The sequence below is a fragment of the Phacochoerus africanus genome, chromosome 13 (assembly GCF_016906955.1).
Source record: "Phacochoerus africanus isolate WHEZ1 chromosome 13, ROS_Pafr_v1, whole genome shotgun sequence".
Classification (NCBI taxonomy): domain Eukaryota; kingdom Metazoa; phylum Chordata; class Mammalia; order Artiodactyla; family Suidae; genus Phacochoerus; species Phacochoerus africanus.
Genome location: NC_062556.1, coordinates 21691892 through 21704011, shown reverse-complemented (window position 1 = coordinate 21704011; position 12120 = coordinate 21691892). Strand labels below are relative to the sequence as shown.

Here is a 12120-nt window from a genome sequence, read left to right as displayed (position 1 = left end):
CCACTGAGCAAGGCCAGGGATCAAATCTGTGTTCTCATGGATACTAGTCAGATTCATTTCCAATGAGCCATGATGGGAACTCCATTGCAGTATTTTAAACAGGAAAGTGAGTTACTCAGATTTTCCATTTCATAAGACCAAGGATATAGTATAAAGAATGGATTATGGTGAAGAGAGATTTGACAAATGGAGGCCTGATTAACCGGGAAGAGTCTTCAGTGCTTCAGTAGAAGTAGGGGTTGGCTTCAGGCATTGGGGTGTATTCCGTGAGCTCGGGAGTGTGTACCGTAATCACCTTCCCTAGTGCAGTGTGCGATCCCTAAAGGAGAGTACAGAATGTTTTGTCTTGATTAGTGAAGGCTGCACAGAGTTGATACGTGGGTTATGTATTGAAATAGTTAACACATCCCAGGTAAAGTTGACTAGACCTGGTACATGGATCTTTTTTTTTTTTTTCCCCCAGTCATTATGAAGTTGCCAGAAAGAATAGTCTGCTTTTGCTGACTCTGACCTCACTCTCTTCCTTGTTTCCTTCTTCAAAGTTCGTGGAAAGGAGTTTTTGATTTTTGAAACAGGGACTTGGTCTTATTTAGAGAGGACGCAGTGGTTAGTTGATGTTTTGAGGTTTAGATTATGCCTGGTTACTTCTGCTTAATAGTCAAATAGCAGTGATAAAAATTTGATTAGAAAAGAAGTGGTGTAGGAGTTCCCATTGTGGCTCTGGGTAACAAACCCGACTAGGATCCATGAGGATTCGGGTTCGATCCCTGGCCTCACTTAGTGGGTTAAGGATCCGGCATTGCCGTGAGCTGTGGTGTAGGTCACAGACGTGGCTCGGAGCTGATGTGGCTGTGGCTGTGGCTGTGGTGCAGGCTGGCAGCTGCAACTCTGATTTGACCCCTAGCCTGGGACCTTCCAAATGCCATGGGTGTGGCCCTAAAAAGACTAAAAAAAAAAAAAAGATTGGTGTATATTAGAGGGCTCAATGGTGGGTGCATACAAAATGATTATGTAGTTATCAGTGGTTTTCCTGCGTACCATTAGTAAGCAGCTAGAATATATGATGGAGTCCCATTTATATTAGTGGCAGAAATCATAAAATACTCATTTAGAAACAACCTTACTGGAAATATAAGGATGAAGAAAATAAAATCAGAAAGAAAATCATAAAAGATTCAGTAAGGGGTAAGCCTGGCATGTTCCTGGTTGAGGACACTTAATTTTTCAAACATCAGTTTCTCATGTGTAATTTATTGGTTAATGTAATCATGGAAAAATTCCAATGAATTTCTTTTTGGATGATTTTAAAATTCATCTAGTACCGTAAATAAGCAAGAGAAATTTGAAAAATTTAGTGATAATGATTCAAGAATACACTGATGAATCATTGGAATGGAAAATTCTGTAACTTTGAATGTAAAGAAACTTCTCAAATCTGAGAGGAGGGGCTAGAATTTTCTACATTCTATTGGGAAGATTTGGTGAGTACTTCTGGGGTAAAAAAAGTAAAGTCTTCACTTTGTAACATTGTCAGAATACTTGGCTGCAGCGGCCGAGGCTCACATTCAATCCCTGGGCTGTGGGTGCAAACTTAAAAAAAAAAAAAAAATTACCAGAACACATTTTAAGTGAACTAAAGAGTAAAACACAAAAATGATAAGCAGACCAAAAAAAAATGAATAAGTAAAAAAAACCCAAATCAAACCAAAAAAGTTGAAGAAGTTAGGAAAAAAGTAATAGATTGAGGATGTGAAATTTAAATTTTCTGAATTTTAGGTAGCAAAAGAAAAGGCAGAAATTGGGGAGAATGTTTGCAGTGGATAAGTAAGAAGTTTAACATTTTTAATATATTGAAAGAACTTAGAAGTCAGTAAGAAGGGTGAACATCTCAGCAGAAACGAATCTTACTAGTAACCATGAGGACACAGGTTCAACCCCTGGCCTCTCTCAATGGGTTAAGGATGTGGCGTTGCCGTGAGCTGTGGTGTAAGTCGCAGACGAGGCTTGGATCTGGCATGGCTGTGGCTGTGGCGAAGGCCAGCGACTACGGCTCTAATTTAACCCCTAGCCTGGGAACTTCCATATTCTGCAGGTGTAGCCTTAAAAAGACAAAAAAAAAAAAAAAAAAAAAAAGGCGGCCCCAGATTGCAGTTCTCCGTAGTGAATTAAGGATCTGATGTTGTCACTGCAGCAGTTTGGGTCACTGCTGTGGCATGGGTTCAGTCCCTGGCCCAGGAATTTCTGCATGCTATAGGCACATCCAAAAACAAAACCAAAAACAGATTATTCATGGAAAATACAAATAGTTAATAAATATGAGTGCATGTTCAGCTTTAGTGGAGGATATGCTCAATTTAAGGTTAGGTGGCATTTTTTGGTCGTTAGAAATGGACAAATTTTTTAAGGTATAATAGTGCTTTTGAGGATTTGGTGAGATAGGCAGTACTTCTGATAGGGATGTAAATGAATTCCTTTCTCAAAAACCTCTAAATATATTCCTCTTTTGTCCCAGTGTTGGGTCCCCCTGGCTGGGAAGTGTGGGTACAGTTATTATATCAGCTTAAAGAGTGGAAGTGGAGTCCGTGAAGTAAACTAGGTCTCCTGGGCTCAAATAGCCACTGCCGGCCGGCCCTTAGACTCGCCAGGCCCAGAGCTCTAAGCCCCTGGGCTGTTATTCTTAGGAAGTAACTTCTATGTCTGGCAGGAGAGGAATGGTTGAGTAATGGCACATTTTCCCAGTAGGATATTATGTAGTCATTTAAAATGATGTTTTAAATAATATTTGTAATGAATCATTGAGTGTTTACTAGGTACCAGGCACTAGTCTAAGGGTTTCTATACCTTTTTATTTGATGATGAGAATTATTTAATGTAAGAGAATGTTTTGAACTGTTTGTTGGTTTTCATTTTTAGCCACCCTGGGCATATGGAGCTCCTGGGCCAGAGATCAGATCTGAGCCACAGTCGCAACCTAAGGGGCAACTGCAGCAATGCTGGATCCTTAACCTGCTGTGCCGGGCCGGGTCCCAACCTTCCCAAGATGCCACCAATTCCGTTGCACCCCAGTGGGAGCTCCTGAACAGTTAATTTTTCAAAAGCAGATTATAAAGCTGAATATATAGTGTAATTCTAGTTTTGTTCAAAGAGAAAAATATAGTGAACATGTGCATTCAAAAATTGAAAATATTTTAAAATATTAACTGTGATTACTCTTTGGTATTGTAGGTGGTTTTTATGTTTCAACTTTCTTGTATTTATAGATTTTCTAGCACAGGCATGTGTTACTGTTAAAATCAGAAAGTAATTAAAAGTACAACTGAAACAGATGGAGTTAATGGATTTTTCTTTATTCCACAGACTCTCATTGAACAAATAGAACAACGATCTGAAAAAATACCTGAGTGAGTACCCACAAGTTGTTCCGTTTCCAAATTACTTTCCCTTGAAGTGCTATTTTTTCAACTCTGTTCTGTCCTTAGTATTTTCTGAGCAATTACTGTGCATTATACAAGCTTTTTCTCATAACACACAACTCATATTGGGGAACAAGATCATAGACCTGACCTGGCAAGTTTACAGGGCATCCTTTTTGCATAGCAAGATTTCCTTCTCATTTAGGTAGATGTAAGATCACTCTTCTTAGAAGATAAACCTTTCTTTAAAAGGTAAATGTTACGGTAGTTCGTTACAGTTTGTTTTTTCTTTATATGCATGACTCTTTCTAGTATTTAATGTGGGCATGTGAGAGGTGACCCTATAGCTTTAGAGGTTTGGCAACTCTTTTGGGATTTAGGATTGAATTAATTTATGTATCTGAAATCAGAAGTTTATATTCCAATTTCATTTGCTTTTCACCAGATACCAGCAACTGCTTAATGACATCCACCAGTGTTACCTTGATCAGCGGGAGCTCCTCTTGGGTCCTAGTATTACTTGCACTGTAACAGAGTTAACCAGCCAGAATAATAGAGATCACTGTGCCTTGGTAAGATTCTCCTTGCTCGGGTTTAATGTTAAACTTTCTTCTGAGCTGTTTTGATACCCTAGAAACTATACTTGAGTAAATAAGTTGGCCCCCATATCCACAAATTTACAAAAATTTTCTTTCAGTTATGACAAATCTAGTTTAGTAATTAGCATTCAGCTTGGCAATTTTTTTTTTTTTTGGTCTTTTTTTTTTTTAGGGCTGCACCTATGGCATATGGAGGTTCCCAGGCTAGGGGTCTAATCAGAGCTACAGCTGCTGGCCTACACCACAGCCACAGCAATGCCCGATCTCAGCTGTATCTGTGACCTACACCACAGCTCACGGCAACGCCGGATCCTTAACCCACCAAGCGAGGCCAGGGATTGAACCCTCAACCTCATGGTTCCCAGTCGGATTTGTTTCTGTTGTGCCACAATGGGAACTCCCAGCTTGGCAAAATATTTTTGTTTAGGTCTATATATTGAGGTTTGAAGATTCACCAAATAAGTATTGTTTCTTTCTCTCTCTCTCTTTTTTTTTTTTTCCTCTTTTTACGGCCGCACCCGAGGCACCTGAAGGTTCCTAGGCTAGGGGTTGAATCAGAGCTGTAGCTGCCAGCCTATACCACAGCCACAGCAATGCAAGATCTGAGCTGCGTCTGTGACCTACACCACAGCTTATGGCAACACCGGATGCTTAACCCACTGATCGAGGCCAGGGATCGAACCTGTGTTTTTTTTTTCTTTTTTGATCTGTGGCCACACTTGTGGCCTATGGAAGTTCCCAGGCTAGGGGTCTACACCACCCCCACAGCAACACCAGATCCGAGACATGTCTGCCATATATTCCTCAGCCCATGGCAACAACAGATGGTTAATCCACTGAGCGAGGCCAGGGATCGAATCAGTATCCTCATAGATAGTAGCTGGGTTCTTAACCCACTGTGGGAACTCCTTGTTTCTTGAAAGATGATATTTCAAAGTGTGTGGATCTATATTGACAATTTAATCTAAGCGTTTGCTGCAGAAGTGCTTTTTTGCTTAGTGTGATTTTATTTATTTATTTTATTTTAATTTTTTTTTGTCTTTTTGATATTTCTTGGGCCACTCCTGCGGCATATGGAGGTTCCCAGGCTAGGGGTTGAATCGGAGCTGTAGCTGCCAGCCTACACCAGAGCCACAGCAACGTGGGATCCGAGCCGCGTCTGCAACCTACACCACAGCTCACAGCAATGCTGGATCGATAACCAACCCACTGAGCAAGGCCAGGGATCGAACCCGCAACCTCGTGGTTCCTAGCCGGATTCGTTAACCACTGCGCCACGACAGGAACTCCTTAGTGTGATTTTAATTCAGACTAGAAAAATATATAAGGATTCTTTTTTTGAATACCCCCTTTTCAGCTAGAAGAGTAATTAGTTTTCACTGTCAAAAGCTTAGAAAGCAGAGAGAAGAAAATAAAAATTGTTCATATTCCCATTATGCAGTAAACCATTGAAAACCATTTTCTGTTCTTTGGGAAGTTGTTTTATGAGTTATATAGGCATAATCTCTTTGTAAATAAAATGCTTTATTCACAAACACTGGAGTCATTGTTCTTCTTTAACTGTAGGTGATATGTGTTTGTTTCCCACAGATTCGCAGTGGCTGTGCCTTTATGGTTCATGTCTGCCAGGATGAGCATCAACTTTACAATGAATTTTTCACAAAACCAACATCAAAATTAGAGTAGGTGGTACATGGGATCTAACTCATGTTTTTTAAGATTTAATTTGCTAATGGCCCTAATAGCTTGTTATATATAGTGAGTATTCTAAAATTAACTGTGGAGTGTTTTCATTTCTGTGGATGTGTGAGTAGAATACTGTATGGGACGGTGATTATTTTGAAATAAATGTGCCACTTAAAGGCCAACATGCCTTCATGTTGTTTCTAATGTAATAATGGAGATAATAAGTTATGATAGTAAGAATCCTGTATAGGGAACTATCTTGGTATCTAGATCTCTTTATCTCTAATAAGTATATTAATTCCTTCCAGTTAAAAAATTCTGTGCCTCTAACTAGTGCAAGACACTTAACACAGATACTGTTTAATACCCTTTTTCTTGTTGTTCTCTAAGTGCCTTTCAGACTGACTGTTAGTCAATTTTGGTTTCTTCATTTTGAGCTAGGTTTGTTTGTTTGTTTTTTTGGTCTTTTAGGGCCACGCTGGTGGCATGTGGAGGTCCCCAGGCTGGGGGTTGAATCAGAGCTGCAGTTGCTCGCCTACACCACAGCCACAGCAACTCGGGATCTGAGCCTTACCTGCGACCTACACCACAGCTCACTGCAATGCCAGATCCTTAACCCACTGAGTGAGGCCAGGGATCGAACCTGCGTACTCATGGATGCTAGCCAGGTTCGTTAACCACTGAGTCACAACAGGAACTCCTCGTTTCTTCATTTTGGTGATTTTGACTCATTAAAATTCAAAGATTATGACTTGTATGGGGAAAAGACAAATGTATCTTACAGTTTTGATGAACTGCTGTGTATGGAAGAGTACTACTGACAATATGAAGAGCATAGATAGCTTAACTTTTTTCTTTTCAAATGTTTAAAATTGTCCAAACACTTAGTGTATGTACAGAGTACTTTGAATTTTATTTAACCTGTAAGTATTTAAGAATTTTGGGGAGAGGGAGGGAGTGGCATGGACTGGGGATTTGGAGTTAGTAGATGTAAACTTTTACATTCAGGATGGATAGGCAATGAGGTTCTGCTGTGCAGCACAGGAAACTATCCAACTGCTTGTGATGGAACACGATAGAAGATAATATGAGAAGAAGAATGTGTACATACGTATAACTGGGTCACTTTGCTGTACAGCAGAAATTGTTTTTGTTTTTTGTGGGGGTTTTTTTTGTCTTTTTTCTTGCCTTTTCTAGGGCCGCTCCTTCAGCATATGGAGATTCCCAGGCTAGGGGTCCTGTCAGAGCTGTAGCCACCGGACTATGTCAGAGCCACAGTAACATGAGATCCAAGCCTCATCTGCGACCTACACCACAGCTCACGGCAACGCCGGATCCTTAACCCACTGAGCAAGGCCAGGGATCGAACCTGCAACCTCATGGTTACTAGTCGGATTCGTTAACCACTGAGCCACGACGGGAACTCCTACAGCAGAAATTATTGATAGAACGTAAATCAACTAGAATAAAACAATTATAGAAAAAAAAGGATTTTGAACTTATCTTTCCTGGGGAAAAATGTCACCATTTGATCCACAGTGGTATAGGCTATAAAAGGAAAATTAAGTCTACTGGAAATTTTTTTATTGTTTTTGAGAGGATGTAAACAAAATTATTGCTAACATAAGTAAAAGTTGCAATAAATTGACATTTGGTTGGGGCCAGCTAACTTGAGTTGACTGCTGAGGATGCTTATTGATTCTCAGCTTGGTTGCTGCCTCTAGCAAAAACAGTTCATAGAATTCCCTTTAGCGTTTTACTTCTCAGTGTGTAATATTCCCACATACTTTTTTCCAGTAGATTTTTATTATTCTTATTGGCTGGAAGTAATCAAAGTTGATTTCTAAACTATTAGAAAATACTGCAAAGACTACTACTGATAACTGTGTTTTATTCTCTCATTTCAGTGAACTTTTGGAGAAACTGTGTATGTCATTGTATGATGTCTTCAGGCCGCTCATCATTCATGTTATTCACTTAGAAACTCTATCGGAACTTTGCGGGATTCTGAAAAATGAGGTGCTTGAAGATCACGTACAGAACAATGGTAAATGATATGTAGAAATCATCATTTCCAAGGTCTTTTTAATTATACCTGTGGCTCAGAGAATTGGAAAGAGATTAGTCCTTTGTCCCCAGCATCCCTGTATAACTCTAATATTTTTGAAATAGGTTGATGCCTTCTCTCTTGTTGAATCAAGATGGACTTTATTTTGTGACTAAATAATAATGGGGAAAAAATTTTAAATACACAAAATTAGTAATAATTATAGTTGCTGTTTTTTCCTGGCATCTGAAATCCAGAGAAAACTGATCAGCAGTTTTGGGTTGGAGATTTCTAGACACTGTTGCTAGAATACATAAAATAGTTGACTATATTACATAGTTTTAGTTAAAAAAATGGGAATTATTATTTTCATTAATATACCCACACTAATAATGCATCTTTTTTGAAATTACAAATGAAAAAAAAAGAAATTCTCTAGGGTGGCTCTATTTTACTCAACCAGTATATTCTTTAACATTTAATTTCCTTGTCATAGAAAATAGGATTTTTCCTAGTGATACTTAAGAACCTTTACAAAATACCCTTCATGTAAATCATTTTCTTGGCAGGAATTATTGTCCTTACTTTGACTTTCTTTAAGAGACACTATAGGTGTGTTACTCTTCCAGAGTTTCTTATTCTCTTGCATTAGGTTCATTCTAAGATGTGCATTTTCTCACATTTTATGCTTGCTAATTAAAGATGATTTTTAAATTTAACATAAATATATGAGTGAGTAATGTCTTTAGCCCCCAAGTCCTTGGAAAGTTGTCACTGAATTATGGGTGTATCTTTTTTTTTTTTTTTTTTTTTGCTTTTTAGGGCCGCATCTGTGGCATATGGAGGTTCCCAGGCTAGGGGTTGAATCAGAGCTACAGCTGCCAGCCTACAACACAAACACAGCAACGCCAGATCTGAGCCAAGTCTGCGACCTACACCGTAGCTCACAGCAACGCTGGATCCTTAACCTACTGAGCAAGGCAAGGGATCGAACTCTCAACCTCATGGTTCCTAGTCAGATTCGTTTCTGTTGCGCCACGACGGGAACTCCAAATTATGGGTGTATCTTAACATTGATGGCAGCTTAGAAATGAGGAAATTCTCTACAAACTTCTATCTCATTTTTTAAATTTATTTTTCTTTGTTAACAAGTCACTTAATATCTGTGGAACTCAATTTATTTGTAAAACAGGGATAATAACCAGTTAATAAGCTGCTTTTGCTATCAGGAGTTGTCTGAAGCTATATAACTTGAAACCTGAGTTTTAAAGTGCCTTGTAGTTTTTGTTATTCATATTAAAAATAAAAATTATTACACAGAGTCCCAGGAAGAAGACGTAAGGGAAAACTGGAGGAAGTCGAAAGACCTTTATTACATTTTTCTGAGGCCATTGAGTCTTAACAAAATAGAATACAGTCAGATGTGCTTCGTACTAGTAATAGATGACAATATGGTAATACTTTTTCATGTTTAAAGGAAGTATTTTCTAAATCTAAAGGAACGGGTGATTGCAGGTTTTTTTTTTTTTTTTTTTAATCAGCTGAGCAGCTTGGGGCATTTGCAGCTGGAGTGAAGCAGATGTTGGAAGATGTACAAGAGCGACTTGTCTACCGAACCCACATCTACATTCAGACAGACATCACGGGCTACAAACCCGCTCCTGGGGATCTGGCCTATCCTGATAAGTTAGTCATGATGGAGGTAGGGGCTTCTTACTGGATCTTTCCCCTGCCCTCACACAACTTTGGATATTTTATACTGGCGAAAATAGCATTTTTCTTTTCTTTTTTTTCTTTTTTTTTTTTTGTCTTTTGCTGTTGTTATTGTTGTTGCTATTTCTTGGGCCGCTCCCGCGGCATATGGAGGTTCCCAGGCTAGGGGTTGAATCCGAGCTGTAGCCACCGGCCTACGCCAGAGCCACAGCAACTCGGGATCTGAGCCGCGTCTGCAACCTACGCCACAGCTCACGGCAACGCCGGATCGTTAACCCACTGAGCAAGGGCAGGGACCGAACCCGCAACCTCATGGTTCCTAGTCGGATTTGTTAACCACTGCGCCACGACGGGAACTCCGCATTTTTCTTTTTAATTTTCATTCAAGATGCAAAGGCAAGATGAACTTGCCATGACATCATAAGAAATAACATTAAAAAACATTGAACAGAAATAATTCATTACATTGTCCTTTTAAGTTGTCTGTATTTATTTATTTATTTATTTTTGGCTTTTTAGGACCAGAGGTTCCCAGGCTAGGGGTCGAATTGGAGCTGTAGCTGTCAGCCTACACCATAGCCACAGCAACATCAGATCTGAGCCGTGCCTTTGACCTACACCACAGCTCACGGCAATCCTTAACCCACTGAGTGAGGCCAGGGATCGAACCTGTGTGCATGCTAGTCAGATTTGTTTCCACTGAACCATGACAGGAACTCCTATTTTTTGTTTTGTTTTTGTTTTTGCTTTTTAGGGCCACACCTGCAGCACATGGAGGTTCCCAGGCTAGGGGTCCAGTCACAGCTACACCACAGCCAAAGCATCACCAGATCCTTAACCCCCTGATCGAGGCCAGGGACGGAACCTGCAACCTTATGGTTCCTGGTCGGATTCATTTCTGCCGTGCCATGACAGGAACTCCTAAGTTGGTTTTTATAAATATTTGGTTCAGTTTAATTCGAAGTAGTCCCACTTATTTATTTTGATAAGGGCACTTTTATCTTTTTTTTTCTTTTTTTTTTGTCTTTTTGCCTTTTCTAGGGCTGCTTCCTGCAGCATATGGAGATTCCCAGGCTAGGGGTTGAATCGGAGCTGTAGCCACCGGCCTACGCCAGAGCCACAGCAACTCGGGATCTGAGCCACGTCTGCAACCTACACCACAGCTCACGGCAACGCCAGATCTTTAACCTACTGAGCAAGGCCCGGGATCGAACCGGCAACCTCATGGTTCCTAGTCGGATTCGTTAACCACTGCGCCACGACAGGAACTCCAAGGCACTTTTATCTTTAACATAATCATAATATAGTTATCACATTTAAAAAATGTTTATAGTTCCTTAATATCATCAGATAGTCAATTGAATCTAGAATTTCTTCAGATTCATTAGTTAACATTTTGTCACATTTACTTTGTGTGTGTGTGTGTTTATGTTTTATTTCTGAACCATTTGAAAGTACGTTACAGATGTCATGATATGTCACTCCTAGTTACTTCAGCTCTTATTCTCCTAAGAATAAAAATGTTCTCCATGTAACCATATTGCCATTTTTTCATATATGAAAAATATCAATTCAGCATTATTTATATACAGTTCATATTCAAATTCCCTAGGTGCCTTTCTTTTTTCTTCTTCTTTTTTTTTTATGGCTGCACCTTTGGCATACGAAAGTTCCTGGGTCGCATCAGAGCTGCAGCTGCCACCTATGCCCCAGCCACAGCAACGTGGCATTAGAGCCGTGTCTGTGACCTACACCACAGCTCACAGCAATGCCGGATCCTTATCCCACTGAGCGAGGGCAGGGATCAAACCTGCATCCTCATGGTTACTAGGTGGTTTTGTTACCTAGCTTAGGTAGTGCTGTCAGGTTTCTCCACGGGGAAGTTCCTCTTTTCCCCCTTTTCCATACTCTCCTCTCTGGAAAGGAGTCCTCTGTGCAGCCGGTACATAAAGAGTGGGGGAGTTATGCTACTTCCTTGAGAACGAAGTATCTACATAAATTAAGCTTCTCTCTGAGCCTTATATATTTAGCCCTCAGCAGAAACCTTGTAATGGTCCTGAAATTAGTTATTCAGAAAAGGCTATGTACGTGTTTATGAGAATAGAGACACTGTACCAGCTTAATGCTTTCAGTCCCACGTATTGCTTTGGCATAGTTCTCTTAGTCCATTTATTCATTAATTAATGTATGTTTACCTTACCTTATAGAAAGAATGTGTTTATATTGCTGAACATAGCCAAAAACTATACTTTAATATTACTTCTGATTTCTTTATACAGCAAATTGCCCAGAGTTTAAAAGATGAGCAAAAGAAGTTACCTTTAGAAGCTTTGTTTTCAGATGTTCGGTTAGAAGAAGCAGAACCTCGTAATAGTCTAACAAAATCTGGTATGTTACAGCATTTTTTTGTTTGTTTTGTCTTTTTAGGGCTGCACCCGTGGCACATGGAGGTTCCCAGGCTAGGGGTCGAATCAGAGCTGTAGCTGCCAGCCTACACCACAGCCACAGTCATGTCAGATCCCAGGCACCTCTTCGACCTACACCACAGCTCATGCCAGTGCCAGATCCTTAGCCCAACTGAGCAAGGCCACGGATCGAGCCTCTGTCCTCATGGATACTAGTTAGATTCCTTTCCACTGAGCCACGACAGGAACTCCTGGTA

The 12120-nt window shown here is 40.0% G+C and overlaps 1 protein-coding gene across 1 annotated transcript in view; it reads left to right on the top strand.

Annotated features, from left to right (window-relative positions):
• Window positions 1-12120, top strand: part of COG3 (component of oligomeric golgi complex 3) — a 66446-nt gene that overhangs the window by 24422 nt on the left and 29904 nt on the right. The window contains exons 9-14 of the mRNA XM_047755707.1: window positions 3358-3401; window positions 3859-3985; window positions 5603-5694; window positions 7606-7745; window positions 9287-9447; window positions 11738-11846. Of these exons, the coding sequence (XP_047611663.1) occupies window positions 3358-3401; window positions 3859-3985; window positions 5603-5694; window positions 7606-7745; window positions 9287-9447; window positions 11738-11846 (673 nt within the window). The remainder of the gene's footprint in view (window positions 1-3357; window positions 3402-3858; window positions 3986-5602; window positions 5695-7605; window positions 7746-9286; window positions 9448-11737; window positions 11847-12120) is intronic.